Below are 17,680 nucleotides of genomic sequence, written 5' to 3' on the forward strand. Positions count from 1 at the left end.
TTCCCCAAAGGTGGAACAAACTTCCTTCCACTACCAGATCAGGAGAATATCTCACTATCTTTAATAAACTCCTGAAGACAGAGCTCTTCAAAGAGCACTTACTCTCCTAACAACTCTAACACCAAACTACCTACTTCTAACCTCATTTCCTTCTTCCCCTCCTTCACTCCTCTATCCTATTATTTCCCTTTGACCTCCTTTAGGCTCTATCTAAAGATGTTTTTAACTTTAACTTCAATTTTGTTTGTACTACCGTAAGTCGCTTTGGACAAAAGTGTCTGCCAAATGTAATGTAATGTAAAAAAAAAAGTGCAGAAATAGAGAATTTTTTTTTACATGACATTGAAAATATATTACTTTAATTTTGAAATCATACATTGCATATAAACATATTGCATTCTGTATTAAAGTGACCATTTAGGTGCAGTGTGTAGAGAAAAAAAAATAACCATAAAGCAACACTGCCATCTGCTGTCTGACCTGAATCTATTTACTCTTTACTCTGTCATGTTTGAGGTGCATATTATGTTTTTATGAATACCCATGGCAAAATATCACTTAAAATAAGTACAAAAGCTATATGTATACTTCTACATTGGTTTTAAATGTATTTAAGTACCTAATGTACGTATTTGCACTTACTTTATAAGTATAACTATATATGTGGTGGGGATATATACACATATGGCTGTAGCTAGCATTGTTTGCTTTTCCAAATTCTTGAAAATCCTATTTTTTTTATTTGAGATTAACATGTGACAGAAATCATATTTGATATTTCCTTGTCATTGGGAACAGACCAGTCACTTACAGACCACAAACTAAGTACCCAAATAACAGAACTAAATGCTATAGGGCACATACTGTGCTAGAAAAATAGGCATATTGCATTATCACTGTGCAGATACATGTATGTAAAAAAGTATCAGTTAAGTCCTATTTATTCTTGAATTTGAATTCAGTAATAGAAAGGTTATTAAGAAGGAAGGTAGAGGTGTATATGTTATATGTTAGATGAAATTCTATGAATTTTGACAATTCAAATTTCAAGTGCTCACTTAAACCAGAATAATTGAAGAAGCAAAAATAAATAATTAATAGATAGATTATGTTGTTGTTGTGTGAAATGAAAAATGTCAGGATGACATTTAAAGGTCGATGCTGCTGTCACTGCAGTAAAATCGCTGTCAGTGAAAACGCTCCTCACCTTCCCCACTTAGTCCGAGGTGTCACACTGTCACTGCCTGAGTATTCAGTCTTCCTGCACAAGAAAGCACCTCATTAATCATATCATTCCTGTGAGGAAGAAATTTCTCACTCCCTCCACCCCCCAAAATGTAATTTTGTAAGAGAAGAAACAAACTTATTCGGAAAAAATATGAAATTATGAGGCATAGTAAAGGCAGTCTGTGTTCTGTAACATCGATTCTTTTTTTCCCAAAAGCAAAAATATATAATATATATGTACAATATAAACCTGATCTTATATTTTCTGACATTGCCTAAATTGCCTGGTCCATCCCACTGCACTGTGAAGGCCTACCTCATGGCTTGTATGGCCGACTCTTGACCACAAGAGGAAACTATTTGTACCTAAAACAAAAATTCTAAACAAAGTGTGTCCCTGTTTATACATCATGGAACTTGTTTAATTATAGAACAGTTACGTATTTTATGGGATTGTTGGCAACCCTAAATCAGCCCCCATTCCACAAGAGAGGATAGCATATCTGCTTATATATCAAATTATATACATGGAATAAAAAAAACCTGTAATAATCATGTTAAACCTGGAGTTGATAAGGACATATTTTTTTTTATACTGGTGGTGCTAATTTGCAGATCTACTGACAGACTGATGCATACTGCTCTTGTTAGGTAATCTAAAACAGCATGCCTAAAATAAACTATATAAAAACTTCCAGTCATAATGAATGACTGGAAGGATAATCATTAGTCCATGTTTAAAATTTATGAGATTAAAATTTACTTAAATACTTGTTTCAGCATTACAGATACATCCAAAGAAACATAAGTCACAACAAACAGTACAATATACTACAATTACTGTCAGGTCAACAAATTCACAGTATAGAGAGAGAGATAAAAAAGTACAGTTATGAGCTGAGAATACCTTTAGGTTTCCTCTTTTCTAAACAGACTTCTATCCCTTTAATGTGTCAATGATTAGTCATTAAAGCATATAAGAACTTCATACTGATGAATACTTTAAAAAATGACAGGATAAAAGCCATAAAAATGAATGTCAACACAGTACCAGTCTGTTAAGTATTTTATTCACTTTAAAATACTGAAAAAAAAACAACCAACTAACCAATCAGTGCACAGTATCTGCAATGATAGCGCCTTTACTGCTTTAAACTTTGCTTTAGAAAATGGAACACATTTATATATATTTTCTTACTTTTTTTTAGCAAAACTCATCATTATACTTTCCGAAATTAAATAAGAATCCTGGTTAAATAGTCTGATACTTAGATTATTTATTTTTTAGCCGTTTAGATCCATTCACCCCACTCATTTTGGACTACCTCGCGGGCTCCCCCTAGCGGTACTTCTATGATATAACAGGTATAGAAGAAAGTGGGCAGACTCTCCATAAACCAGCTCTGGCTGTAGAGCGCCGGAACTGAAGCTGGAAAATAATTGTCAAAATAAAAGTTCTTCAGCGCTTTGATCCTAATTACTTTATCTGTTAGCTTTGGCTGGCTAAAAACACAGCTACACATTATTAGAATTTTAGTAAAAACCGAGCTGAAATTTTAAACCCAGATAACAAAATTTAATCAATCACAGAATTTAAATGAATTTCCCCCCCTGACGCACGAAATCAATGTGGCTCTTTGAATGTGTACATGCTGATTCAACAATAATTCACTATTCTTTACACGATTTACAAGATTTTTTTTTTTTTTTTACAGATTTTAATACATGTACATTTAAAAAAGTGCAATAATGTACAGACAGTGTAAGTTATATTTCTATACTTTTATATTTTCTTGCATACAGCGTGTTCTTTGCTACTGGAGGGACTATATGCTACAATTTTCACTCACTGGCACATCCTAGTTATTGCTATATGACAAAATATAACAGTCTGCATATATTTTGAATAATTTATTAATTCGTTTCAATCAGGGCTGTGCAAAATCAGAATATAATGCAATTTAGTGATTAAATTTGAATTTTAATAGACCACTGAAGTCGTGTCGTCATTTTGTAGTCGGCGCCATGTTGTTTATGCCCATATTTGGGGTTCCGTGTCAAAGCGGTTCTGGTCAATAAAAAAAAAAAAAAAGAATGGGCTTTAAAAAAACCTTGCCACTATCACATTTTGTGGTAAATAAATATGTTCAGAACCCTGTCCGTTTTATTCTATGTACATTTTCCTCCTGACCATCGCTGGATCCTCTGAATTATGAGATCGTTTAAGGGTAGTAACTAGAAAAATTATAGCTTTAAGCTAAAACTTAACTCACAGCACAGCGGTTGAAAACTATCAGTATGGTGAGGTTGGGCAGTGTAGTCTGTTTTAGAGCTTTAAAAGGCACATAATAGGAGAAATTAAGCTTTAGCTGCTCAGTGGTTCTCAGTTCAGGAGCAGCGCTTCTACGCAGATTTATTATTTAATTACGGTCAATGCTTAATACTAATTACAGCCCACCTGACCCAAATTTCCAACTAACAACTAACTAATCAACTAACTATCAGCCCTTGCTGAGGCGAGTTGAGTAATACAGCAGGAAAACAACCAGGACAGAGTTACTCCAGAACCACAGAGCTAATCTAGCTAACTAAAGATCCAGAGAGTCAAAATAAACGTAAAAAAGGCTTAATGCGTTTGTTTTTTCTTTGCTAAAACCTATTACGAGGACACATTAACGCGGCTTAATGTACTAAAACTTCCAAACATCTCTAATGCTAATTTATTTCACTGCATAATAAACTTAATCAGAATCTTAATAAGATAAACAAACCTCTGCACTAAAATCCACATTACTGACCCGCTGTAAATCCAGAGAAGCTGGGGAGTAAACAAGCTGGATGAGAAGCTCCAGTAACAGTAAATGATGTATTTTGAGTTTGCTGGTGTAGCTGGTCTGCCAGTATATCCAGGGTGGTATTGGACCAGTATAATTAAAGCTCATACCGACAGCGTAGCACAGTAGTGTGTAGAACAGCCAAACGCCACTATCACCCCTCTTAGCTACACTGGTAAAACGTGTTATAGTATTTAAAGCTGGTTCTGGAGTAACACTGTCCTGTTTTAGTGATTTCTTGCTGTAACACTTTCAGCTCTCCTCAGAGAGGGCAGTTAGTTCATTAGTTGGATCAGCTGGGTGTAATATGCTGTGAACATACGCCAGAGTTTGCAGGTATTGCGTCACAAAAGAGTGAAGGTGATCTCTTCCGCTTACGGAGCCCCTAAAGGGACGTGGTGTATTTTTTTTTTTTTTTTAGGTAGAAAGTGGTGAGCACCACTTACTAAGTGGTGAGCACCACATACAAAGTAGTGAGCACCACTTATTAAATCGTGAGCACCACTTATTAAATCGTGAGCACCACTTATTAAATCGTGAGCACCACTTATTAAATCGTGAGCACCACATACTAAGTCGTGAGCACCAGATAGTAGCTAGCAAGCTATAGTTTAATCTGGCATATGTTCATATTTCAGTGGGGAATGTTTTAACTAATGTTAGCTAGGTTAGCTAATGTTAACTACCTTATTTCAGTGGGGAATGATTTGGCTAACAATAGCCAGCTAACTCTTATTACACAAAAAGCTTTTGGGCACACACACAGACACACACACCAAACACAGCGGCTACTTTCACCCAAGCCTACCATATATTGTACAGAGAGCAATGAAAGCATTAAAGCTAAGCTAACTTAGCTAGCATTAGGTTAGCAAGCTAGATTGTTGTAAAAGCAGCCATCACTAAATCACAAATGGCAGCTAAATACATATGATTTTGATAACTGGATGGAGGAGCATGTGCACAGCACAACATAGCAGTCTGTGAAGTCAGGTACAGACAAGTGAATCTACTAAATGGTGCTCACGACTTAGTAAGTGGTGCTCACGACTTAGTATGTGGTGCTCACCACTTTCTACATAAAAAAAAAATACACCACGTCCCTTTAGGGGCTCTGTATCCGCTACTGCACTTATGCAGGTCTCCTCTTTAATAACTCCTCTATATTAAATCATTATCCAACCCTACTTTGAACTAAATCCATTCTTTAGTTTACCCATGAACAAAAAAAGCACAAACTCTTTAGAACCCATTTCATTTTTTATTAGCAGTCAAACTTCAGTGAGAGACACTAGAATTCCAAAACTAAAGGTACATTCTGTTTAAACTACGACTGCCAATCACATCTGCAGATATACCTGTATATGAAAATGTGGATGAGAAACTCGGGCAGTTTTCTTCACATTTTTGAGTAAACTTAACCCTAAAATTGCATTGTTAACTGTGGAATGCTCAGATTGTACTGTGTCTTAATGCCACATCAGTTTAACAGAACCACCCCTATCCATTTATACAAAACTTCAGCAATGACAAGAAGTCATAAATCACGGCAAGGCTTAATTACAGGTTTCTTTACCTTTTTCATTCTAAAATCATTAAAGCTATCGACCCTCTGTCAGTCAGAGGTGGATGGTGGGTACTATTCAGTGGGGAACAGTGTAAAAATTAGGCACAAAAATGCGAAAAGGGGACAAAAGAGGACTTGAAAAGTAAATTCAAGTTAAGTAAGAAGATGGGAAAAGATGATCAGAGCCTTTATAGCAGCCAGACATATTTACAAAAGCATTCCCTTCTTTACAGCATGGTCTAAAACATTAGTTTAGAGTCCTGTATACAAAATAAAGACATTAAAAACATACATACCCCACACAATAATGTAAAATCAAGACATGATTCGGACAGCCATGCACACAGTACATTCAGATGGATTGTTCCCTTGTGGTTGAGAGAAGTACTTTAGAATTAAAGCAGGAAAACCTCTATGGTTGTGCTATACAAATACATCATACTGTACAGTGTATTATTCTACAGGTCCCTATAAGGTGAGATTTAATGTAAGAAATGTAATAAGACTGTACTGACTTTTGAGACTCATGTAAAGGGTCTCCCTGTCATTATATAGGAGGAATGGGGGTGATGTACAGTAGTTAGAGATGGGGAGTTGGGGTAATGTCATTTACTACAGGATGCCTGTAAAATACATGACCAATTTGCACAGGATAATCAATCTCCACTGAGATGGGAGTGGCTGCTTGATTTACACCCTGCTGTCGCCTCAGATCAAAGTGATATAACCCACTTATGGTAATAATGAATTAGAAAATCATGAATAATGGTGTGGAAATTAGCAGCTACATGTTCCTAACACGTATTAAGGCTATAAGACTATTGTACACACTGACTTGCCTACAGCTGCAGAATCGCCACACCTATGAGCAGTCCTTTTAACTTGTTTTCTGGATTTGCCCGAGGTTAAGGAAAAGGAAAATTTGAAAATTAGTTATAATTACAATACCCCACCTCCCCAGGTAAAACATATCCTGTTCAAATAAAGCTTTTGACTTGTAGGTATTTCCTTCTATAGAACATCATGGAATTTAGTTTTTGATCCCGTTCACACCTGGCATTAAAATGCACCCTGGGTAATCTGAAGGTCTGATTATAAGTGGAAGAGCATACAATGCATCTCAAGGATGCATCATAGTGCAATCACTCAAAGCACACACTGAAGCGTCTCAATTTGTCTCCATTGTCAGAACAGCATTTACTTGTGTTACTGTCCCTGTTGTGTGACACTCGTAGCTGGTGAACAAGCTAAACTAGGTGCCTCCTCCCATTTTGAGTTGAGGACTCCCAAACAAGGAAGAAAACTTGTTGTCTTCTACCATAACTGGCCCATCCTCCAGCAGGAATAATGTGACAAATCAGATGACATGCAATCACAGGAGACGCATTTAAATTACCAGGTGTGAACAGAGCTTTTATAAGTGGGTAATATGATCAAGGGGAGTTTATCTGCACATGGATGAAGTACCTTACAATTAGCTACAATGCTACAAATACTTAAATTCTTCAATTAAAATTAATACTTGGACTGAACCAGCTAGCTGAAACTAGATTAAGGGATATGTTTTAAAGGTGAAGTTTGACAGTAGTTTTCATTCATCCATATTAAATAAACCAGTTCATTAGTAGAGCATTCTGAATTGTAAATCAAAATCTAAGCCTCCAAAAAAATCTTCCAGCTGCCGCAACAATCTCTATGTTGCATGTAATCGGTTGTAACTTAGTGCTGGAACTAATCAGACCAAAGAAATATAAGTGTTTACAGTTCAAATGTCAAAAAAGCACTTGCGGAGTTTTTACAATTTCAAATTTTGAATGCATCCTTGAGGCATCTGCAAAATCAAGTCATCACAACTTGTTTGCAATTGTTTTTATAGTTGTCAAAGCTAGAAAAAGTGAAACAGCAAAAATGTGTGGTCAGTTTAAGTGGGTGTATTTTAGAATGGGCATTTTCTTTATATTGTGACAAACAGTCTACAGGGTGAGTCAAAAGTCGCAGGATACCATTTTATTTCAGAAACGAAATATGGCGGTTTTCAAAATGAATGTTCAAATGAGTCATTTTCCCTTTTATTTATTTCCCTTTGATTTCTGAAATAAAAAGGGTTTTCTGTGACTTTTGACTCACCCTCAGCCTAAACTGTGCAAAAATCAACTTTGTAGAAAAAATTACAAAAAAAGCTACAGGTCCAAGTGCAACATTCAGCATCTCTGCTCTCCTCCCTGATTAGAATATAATGAGGTATGGCTACTCGGCCCTGTGGTTGCAAAAAAAAAAACACTGAATTCAGTTTAAAAAAAAAATGCCTAAAACCTAAAATAAGGAACAGGTAAGTCCATGACTAACAGACAGACAGATATGAGAATGTTTCAACCAGTTCTCAATACAATACATTGTATGACTTTTCCTCATCCATCCAGATCTTTAAAAATTGCACTTGATTCAAATCCACCATCAGTGATCTCTTAAATAAGGCTGAATTAAATGATTATTTTTTTTTACACACAGCAGATCAGCTCCTGACTATCTGTCCTGCTGGTCAGTGATAGGCTTGACCTCGGTCTCCTCAGACGGAGTGTCCAGTACCGGATTAACAAATCCTTCAAACTCCTCATCTCCATGATCTCCGATGTCTTCCGCGTGTGCACTGACGAAGTCGTTCTCCCACTCCAGTGCGTTGGAATCTTCTGAGGCGGACGGCGGGCCACTGCCCAACTGTCTGCCGCCAGGACAGAGTGCAGCTCGCAAGATGTCCTCTTCTGTCTTGGAGCGCTCCCATGCAGGACCCATTCGGTTCATACCTGGGAATGAGAATGAAATAGACAATCATTACATGTTTGAGATGCCAGGTTTGCTTCTATACTCATATGCTAGTTTCTTGTCATCAATTCTACATCAAGGCAGCACTCCCATAAATCCCATTATTGGTTCGCATGATGACTGTCAGAGTGTGGCTTAAATTGTCCTTGTGAAAACACAAGTGCATGGTTTACGCTGCCCTTTATAGTTAGGGCGGCTGCCTTGACAAGTGTACAATCACTTTTTTGGATACAATTATTTTCCAAGTACAAGTACAAATGACTGCATTAAAGAAGCCCTTCCTCACCCTCCTCATCCTCCCACTCCAGGTCAAGTGAGGTGGCATCGTCGTTGGTCGAGCGAGTTTTACTGGTGAAGTCCCAGCTGCTCTCCGTGTTAGGAGTCACTACATTCGTCTCAGAAGAGAGCCCTAACACACACACAGACAGACACAAACACACACACACATTAAAATTAGGAGAGAAAAAGTTGTAAAAATAAAAATAAGATAAAAAATAAAATAAGAACTTTATCCGTCAATCCTTAATCATCATTTCGAAGGCTAAAATCAATGCAGGAAAAAAAAAAAAAAAAAAAAAAAAACACAATTTACAAAATTCAAAGAATAAATCCATTACATTTTGATTCAACAGGTTAATAAACCTTTTTATTATGGCGAATCTGGCCACTGGCCGTTTTCACACTCATCCTGCATCAACGAGTCCACATCATTTCTGGGCTCATTAGTGGTGGTTAGGTTTCACATCCAAGAACAACTCTAAACATTCAAACCGTAGACCAATTGTGTGTACACCAGAGCTTCTGTGCAGGAGCTCCTCCAAAAACGGATATATTCTTCTTGTTTGATTTTTATCCATGCAGGTCAGTGTACAACAAGCATTTTTCATCATGCTGTCAGTGCCCACGCTTACGCCACATGCAAATAAAGGCATATACTGATGAAAAAAACCTTAATACATTGAAGCGTCATGTTTTAAAATGAACCATTCACCTAGCCTCACACGTGGCACTGGGAGCGGATAGCTTCCACACCTGCAACGGATAGCTTTTACACCTGCTTAACCCGAACCCTAAGTCACCAATCTCAGCAGAACTCTGTAACGCTTCCACACTTTCCCACAATGTCCTGAATCCATCGAGCAAGCACTCCGGGTCGAGAAAAAAAAAAGCTAAATGTGAAACACACACAAACTTGGCCCATTAAGAACATACCACTTTTTTTTTTTGACACTTTACTGTTTTGAGCCATTTGGTTGGATCAGATTTCCTAATTTGTTGCTATACACTTCTGAATTCATCCTGCTGCTGCTCTTGGCAACCACACTTTCAATAAAGAAAGCAAGCCAATTCAAATGGCAGCCACACATGTCCATGCCAGCATGTTTCACAAATAAGGCTGGTACACTTTGGATCATGACCAGGTGGTTTTATTTTTTTTCACCACTTTAATATAGTTTAATCTTTGTTCATGAGAAATGTCATTAAACCTTTTAGATATTTCAGCTAAGATTTGGCCCTCCTGATTGTGATGCTTTCTAGAATTGTTGAAGCATAGTAAGTGAATGCACTTTAGTAGTATTCTTTGTGCTCCGACAGTTTTGCATATACGTTTGCATATAAATGCATGCGATTGTTAGGCAATTGACTTCTGCGCATTACCTTTAACCTAACTGTGGTTTCATTTCAAATCCTACACACATGGCATCACTTTAAAATGAGATGGGTGCCCAAAGTACTCACGGCTGCTGCGGAACGCCTCTGACTGAGCCTTCACACTCTGCAAATACACTTCAAACTCTCCACCTGATGGCCTGCTACAGAAAACACAGAAAAAAAACTGTTACACTGAGAATACAGCTCCCACTTACACTGCCGGTGTGTCTGCCTGTCACACTCCTCACAGTTACACACTGCACTTAATCACTTTTCATAAGCAGAAACACATGGTGCAATATCCTGCTTCTGGAAGAGCAAAAATTTAAACTGTCAGTTGTGCTGACGTGACAAATTGACCACAACCAGACCCACACCCAGAAGAGCTGAATGGGGTCAGTGTGGTCACATGCTTCCAAGCATTGACGGTGGTATAAAGTTACCCTACTTCCAGTTATTTGAAGATGACTGCAATTTAAATCCAAATTCTCTGAATCACTGCAGATAGTTTAAAATAACAGGGCATGCTTGCTAAAATTAGTACCGGTTCTTTTACCATGTATTAGGACACACCCCTAACTAAGATATAAAAAAAAATACAAGAATTTTATCAGATTTGTAACAAAAGTCAATGATATAGAATGTCATGACATACTCTGAATATCTCCATATATCCAGGATTAAAGTAAAATAAATGATACTGGAAAAGTATAATCTGTCTGTAGTAGATATATAATGAGAAATGAGAATTGTGAATTTTTCTTTTGCTAAAAACAGCAAAAAAATAGTACCTAGTGTGATAATTAGGGGAGGGTGATATGGCAGAACACAAATTGTTTGATTTCACATAATTCTACCAGTATATTGTCACTGTAAGGTAAAGATCTTTGCATTTGTGCACAATGACACAATTTAAATCTGGCAGTTAATTAAAATGAATCTTGTTCATTTGAATTACAGTATTAATGTGATTTTTACATATAGAACATATCACAAGGCAATTCAGCAGACTTCTGCTTCTGATAAGAAACCTGTAAAGAATTTTAAGTTGCAGTGATTTTCATACTTTGCATTTTTCTTTAACTGAAACATAAGGGGGTTATTTATTTTTGCACCTCTGTCAAAATAAAAGCTGAAGGGAGCTGCTTGCTATTCAATAATTGCTAAATTAAACCTATTTTATTTTTCTTTTTTTTTTTCCATATTTTACCCTGAGAATAAATGTAAAAGAACAATAACACCGAGCCCTAGGCAGAAGTTCCTTCCTTTTCATGCACAGCAGAATTTACATTATTAAAAAAGTATAATTACATAAATGCCTATTTACAATTTTTATATTATGTATATTATATGTGTTTCATATGACAAAAAAACTACTGTGTATTCCTGTTCTTTTTCAATGTAAGGCAGGCAGACAGGTGGAGTGACAGGCAGTGCAACACGCCACCTCCACCCAGAGAAGCAATTAAAACATCTGCTGCATAATTACAGTGATGTATCTCAAATGTGGTGTTTAAAAGTTGAAAAACAATACTTTACTACAATACTACACAGTATTCAGAAAGGAGATTTTTGATTAAAAGGAAAATACAGTACATGGCTAGGCTTAATCCCTATGTGGGGAAACTGCCCCGTGTATATATAATAATGAGATATAATTATTAACAAATTACATGCCTTTGCTCTTTCTAGCAACAATACCACTTCCATAAAGTTAAAGAATACATTAGTGCCAGACTGGGTGTTGTACTCACTGTTTGCGATGAGTGCCGCTACCCTCTGCCTCCACTCTGGCCCTGCTCCTCTGCGCAAGCTGCTGCTTCCCAAAACACAGAACACTTCAGCAACTACAACTAGTACAGTTGGCGAGATACCACACACATTTCTTGTGTATTAAGCAAGTAACACATCCAAAAATAAGCTCTGAATCTTTGCTGTACTGAGAGTCAGAATGCAGTTTGGGATGTGCTGCTGGCAGATGGTGCAAACACACTAGTCATAACAGCCAGGCAACTGCAGAGATGAAAAATTAATGGTAAAGAAATGAGTGCAAACAAAGGTAAAGGCAACATAAATTATACAACATATATTAGAAAAGGGGAATATGGACAATGAAAAAGTTCTCCTAATCTCCTTATTTATATTCAAATCTTAGGGCCTTATGAAACATTTATACAGTTTATATTTTTATGTGTATCTGTAATCTTTTTTCATCTGTATTGATTACCAAAATATAACTAAAGATGTTTACATACTTCTAGAAAAATGATTAATCTATAGGCTAATTTAGCAGTTTCTCTACAAGAAGCCAGAAGCAGCTTTGGTGCGCTCAATGTGAAAATGAGTGAAGCACACCTGTGATGAAGGAGAATGTTTGGAGCCACAAACAATATACAAAACAAAACTTTGACAAAAATGTAATGCCTTTGGGGTACTGTTGTGTACTGAATTTGGCAGGCAACACTGAATTTATATATGCCAATGGGTCTGGTAACCATTATTTCCACCGAATAAATTCAGTTTGATTTTTTAAGCACCTGCTGCTGATTATTTTTATAACTTAGCACATTTCTCTGTTTCCAAATCTATTTTTATGACCCAATTCAGCAATTCTTTGTGTTCTCCTCATCATGAAAATAATAGGAACTAAATTAAAGATATTATAAGCCTTCAATTCTAGGATTTAAAAACCACTGAACTTTCTCTTTAGGCAGAGAAAGTCTTTTATACTTATTTGGTTGTTCTGCTACATCTGCTGTGACAGTGCAACTTGCTTCATGACTTGCGAACATGTGAAGGAAAGGGGTGTGGCAGGAGGCAGGGTAAGAAAAGGGCTGGGCGTGCTCAGTGCAGACGCCTCACCTCCTTTAGCTTTCGCTCCTTTGCGAGCTTGGCAGCCTCGCGTTGGGCTGCGCATATAGCCTCCTCTTCTAGCCTTAACTTCTCTTCTTGTGCAACTAACTGGTCAGAAATAAAACAACAAAAAAGGGGGGAGGTTAACTAAACCAAAGAAAGAAAGAATGAAATTAACAACAGGACTGAAATGCAATGAAAAGCAACAAAGACTGCAAATTAAAAAACAGAAATGAAAACTTAAATAGAAGACTCATTTTTAGGACTCTCGATTGACCTGCTGTAAGCTTCACTGAAGGTGGTTAAGTAGGCTGACCCATTATAAACCCCAAGATGTACTTTCCAATTAACTGGACGTAATTTTTTACATTCTTGTCAAACAATTTATGTATTGAACAAAATGAGAAATGAAAAGATGTATTTTACTTTTGTGACATGATTTACACATGCAGTCTTAATACTCATGGCAGAGAGAATGGAGTTGATCAGTCATACCTCTGCAGTCAGCTTCTCATCGATTAGTGTCTGCTTGTCGGTGATAGCACCATAGCGTAGTTCCTTGAGATGTCCAATCTCCTCCTCGCTGATGGGCCTAAGCCAATAACAGGACAGGGGTCAGTCAGGTTAAGAGGCCTTGTGGGACAGTATCCAGAGACCAAATGTCTAATCTACATGTGCCAGTGTTGTGACATAGCCATCATTCATTACTTTTCTTTCTAAACCCAACCACTACTGCAAATAAGTGACTCTAATATAATGAAATTAAGCCTCTGAGGAAAAAGCCAATTCGAAGTAATTAACCTGGTGTCCAGACGTATGATACTCTGCTGGTATTAAAAGCTTATCTTAACTATTTCCCAACTGTAAAGAGACTGGAATTGTTCTAGCAGGATGTGAAACCTGCAGTTCACACCCACACTGCAGCAAAACAAGCATATGCTAAAATATCTGCAGTGGGCATGTAAAAGCAACTGTTCTGAATGATTGTGGAGAAAAGATGAGAGTTAAACAGCATAACCTTGAATTATAGTTTCATATTTTTACATAAATTGAATCTGGCAGCTAGAAATGTTCCATAGTTATTGCATGCAGATTTTTTTGGTTATGTTGCAATGAAGTGGCTTTATTTCTACATAGCAAATAAACCAGAGGAAAACAACATACCTGGGACAACTCTGTGAGCTCTCACCCTAAAAAAGCATAAAAATACGTAAAGTTAAGTGAACACATGTTGCAATTTTATTGGTCGGTTTCCTAAACAGAGATCACTGCTAGTCCTTGCTTTTCATGGGAAAACATCTTTCTAAATGCTGTGCAGTGCAAAACTAGGCTAAATCACTGTCTGGGGAACTTTCCCCTATACTTTTCTGAAAAACTGATCTCACCTCATCACTGTCCACCAGGTTCTCAAACTGAAAACAGAAGACAGGGAAAACCAAGCATATTTAACCTCTCTTTCTATACTGCAGACAGTGTGTAGAAAGTAATACAAAGAAATATATTAAGATTGTAACAGTATGATCACTCACTTCTATAGTAGTGTGTTCACCAACTGTGCTGCTTCTGAAGTATTTTGAGCTGTGGGCAGAAAAATGGACATTTTAGGGAACACAGTCAATATAACTTTTTATTCAAGTTTACTTTTTGTAAATAATGGTGATATTAAATAATGTACAAGTGTATGCTTCTATGAAAAAATGTTGAAGCTGAAGTGAGACTCATCAAATTTTCATGATTCTTTAATTTTATTTACTTTAATGTAAAATAGCTTACTTTTTTGTTTTTTAGTTAATTAAAAGTCTAATGGGATGACTTTACTAGGATAATATTTTACCTTGTTTTTGGTTTCTACTGTTTCTAAGCAACATGCTAAGCTAGCTTACAAGCTAGCTACATGGTTTTAATACTTCACCCAACACTGAATAGGAGATGATAGAAAACACGGTCAATGTTTCAAGTTTACCCTTTTTAATAATTGAAATAATAAACAAACAATGTATAAGTGTACACTTCCATGAAAAATGTATCTAGCTGAACTGAGTGAGTGTCGGTCAGGAGCTGTATTTTGACACTAGTTAGCTTGGTGTATCTGTCTGTATTTTATCTACTTGAATAATTTGGGGTTTTACTTTAACTTCACTATATTTTCATATCAAAGCTTACTTTTTTGTTATTTTACTCAACTCTCTATGGCATGGTGTTGCACTCAGGCAACAAACCACTTTTTGGATTATTACACTGTCTTTTTTTTTTTAAGATTATTGTTCAAATTTTGGCTATTTATTAATCTACTTACTAAAGCTGTTATTTTTTAGGCACAAACCACTCAGACTGAAGCAGATTTTCTACTCTGACTGATATATCAAAAAGATCCAAAGTCTCCCAAAAAGTAGGCTAAACTATTTTTTCTCAACAAATATACCAGGCTATAGGCTGTTAAGTGAAACTCATCTAAGTTACTTTCACTAGAGTAATATATTACCTCTACTGCACACAAGTCATCTATATGGTTTGGGAACTTTGTCTGCCACTGAAGAGTATATTTTAAGGAACACACTCAATAGGATTTTCAATTAAGTTTCCTTTTTGTTTTTAATAATTGGGATATTAAACAATGTTGCTACAAGTGTACATGTAAGTGTAATTATTTACCGGACTTAACTAGTTAGTTAGCTAACTAGCTAGTTAGGTTAGGTAGGTTAGATTCGCTAAACAGTTTTTGTGTAACTTATTTGTATTTTAGCTACTTGAGTTCTTCAACATTTGATACGTTTTTAACTACATTTTAATATCAAACAACTTACTTTTTGTACTTTTGCTAAGTCTAGGGATGACCTCTACTTTCACTAGAATTATATTTTATAGCAAGTAGCAAGTCAAGTAACTAGCTAGCTAGTTAGCTAGGTTAACTGACTAACTATCTAGTTAGGTCAACTTACATGATAGGGGTAACTTAACTTACTTCATCTAACACTAAATAGGTGATTTTAGGGAACCCTGTCAATAGGACTTTTTATTCAATTTACTTTACAAAACCCAGATATTAAATAATGTGTAAACATAAGAATGCATCTTTAATGGACTAGGTTAGCTAACTTATCTGTCTGCTACTTTTGTCTTTTACTTTAACTCTACTAGATTTTAATATCAAATAGACTACCTTTTGTAATTTTGCTTGAGTGAACGTCTAAAGGGATGACTAGAATAATATATTAACTTGGGTGTCTGTCTCTACTGTGCTCAAGTAGTTAACTTAGCTAAGTAACTAGCTAATGCTAACCTAGTTAGCTAGCGTTAACTAGGTTAACTTATATGGTTTGGGTAAATTACTTCGTCCAACACTAAATAGGAGATTGATTTTTACATTTATCATTATTTTGTTTATATGAGAGCTATTTTATAAAGTAATATTTTAACTCAGCTAGCTGTGTTTACATAGAAAAAGTAGGAAAAATGTGTGGGTGACTGTCAGGAGCTGTTTATCACTTTTTAGTCATAGAGTTAGCTTAGATAGCTAACGTTAGCTAACTTAGTTAACCTAGCTAACTAGCCTATTTAGCTTAGCCAACACCATGCAGGCTGTCTATGTATGACGAGGCGGGGCGGGGTCCTGTTACACTAAAGGCTTAGCCAACAGGCTAGCTAACCTAGCTTGCTAACTGGCAGACACTGAAGCACAAAACACACGGGTACCGAACCAGCGTTTCTTACTAATAACCAGCCATTCGCTAGCCAATCTACTGAGTAAAAGGATGCAACAGACAGCAGATAGCTAGACAGCTGTATGTAGTTAATTCTATCTAACTAGGAAATTAGCTATGTTACCCTACGTGGCTAACGCTTCCAGTGCACCTGAACCAGATGTTCATATAAACAAGCCTGTGAGTAACTTACAGCCAAGAATCATGCTGCCATAACACTGACCTATAATATTTAGCTAACTGGTTAAGATACACAAATAGCTAACTTACCCTCCTCCTCTCTGAATTCTGTTGGCTTCCCTCCTGTACAGCCCCAAACAGTGAGTCCAGCAGTTCCCCATGGCATTCTGTCTGAGAGCTGGAGCTTAGAGACAGCAGCAGCAGGAGATCACAGTATGAACAGATCAGATCAGATCAGATCAGAGGCCAGTCATCCTCCTGCTCTCCTCCATTCCAGTAAGATCCTGCTAGTACCAGCTCTCTGTAAACCTCAACACGGCCATGCAGAAGACAAGGCATGGTATACTAGCTAACCTGCATGTCCTCCTCTAATCAGAAACACAGGAGTGCCACCGGCTTCTGCAAAGTCCACATAGGAGGCTTAGCACTGTGGCCAGCTATCCTATTGTTTCCTCTTCCTTACTCTGTAACACGTGATCAACGTTTCCTCCACGCAAAGGAGGTTGGTTTTAGAGGATGCACCACCTCCATTCACCACAAGGGAGAGACACATATTAATAAATGAAATGTTTCAATAAGTGGGCCTGTGAATACTTAAAAGACCATACATAGTACGTTAGAGTTCATGGCCTCTTTTGTGTGTTTCCTATCTGCTGAAAAATCTAGCTCATTCTGGGTCAGATGGTCTAAGATAGTCTTGGATGGAACAGTTGGTTGAAAAAAAAAGGTCATCCAGAAGAAAAATTATAAAAGCCCCTGTACTAGTAAGCTACCCAGTCATCATGCTCACATGTGGTGCTGTTTCAACATGGGTGGAATGTGGGCTAGGTGTGCTCTGAGTGGGT

General features: G+C 36.8%; 1 protein-coding gene across 6 annotated transcripts; it reads right to left on the reverse strand.

The window, feature by feature from the left end:
- Positions 1-5,302: 5,302 nt before the first annotated feature.
- ap1ar (adaptor related protein complex 1 associated regulatory protein) lies at positions 5,303-17,303 on the reverse strand. 6 transcript variants are annotated; one of them, XM_049483821.1, is made up of 10 exons: positions 16,926-17,303; positions 14,484-14,532; positions 14,340-14,366; positions 14,119-14,144; positions 13,450-13,546; positions 12,964-13,062; positions 11,856-11,917; positions 10,189-10,259; positions 8,735-8,857; positions 5,303-8,429 (listed from the first exon to the last, which is right to left on the reverse strand). In XM_049483821.1, exons 1-10 carry the CDS (start codon positions 16,994-16,996, stop codon positions 8,152-8,154), a joined length of 903 nt encoding a protein of 300 aa, XP_049339778.1. In that variant the 5' UTR covers positions 16,997-17,303; the 3' UTR covers positions 5,303-8,151. The 6 variants fall into 6 exon arrangements, with proteins under 6 accessions (XP_049339778.1, XP_007247523.3, XP_049339777.1 ...); XM_007247461.4 differs by having other exon boundaries at positions 10,189-10,262; XM_049483820.1 differs by having other exon boundaries at positions 11,856-11,920.
- Positions 17,304-17,680: the final 377 nt, after the last annotated feature.

Source organism: Astyanax mexicanus, chromosome 10, assembly GCF_023375975.1.
Source record: "Astyanax mexicanus isolate ESR-SI-001 chromosome 10, AstMex3_surface, whole genome shotgun sequence".
NCBI classification, from domain to species: domain Eukaryota; kingdom Metazoa; phylum Chordata; class Actinopteri; order Characiformes; family Acestrorhamphidae; genus Astyanax; species Astyanax mexicanus.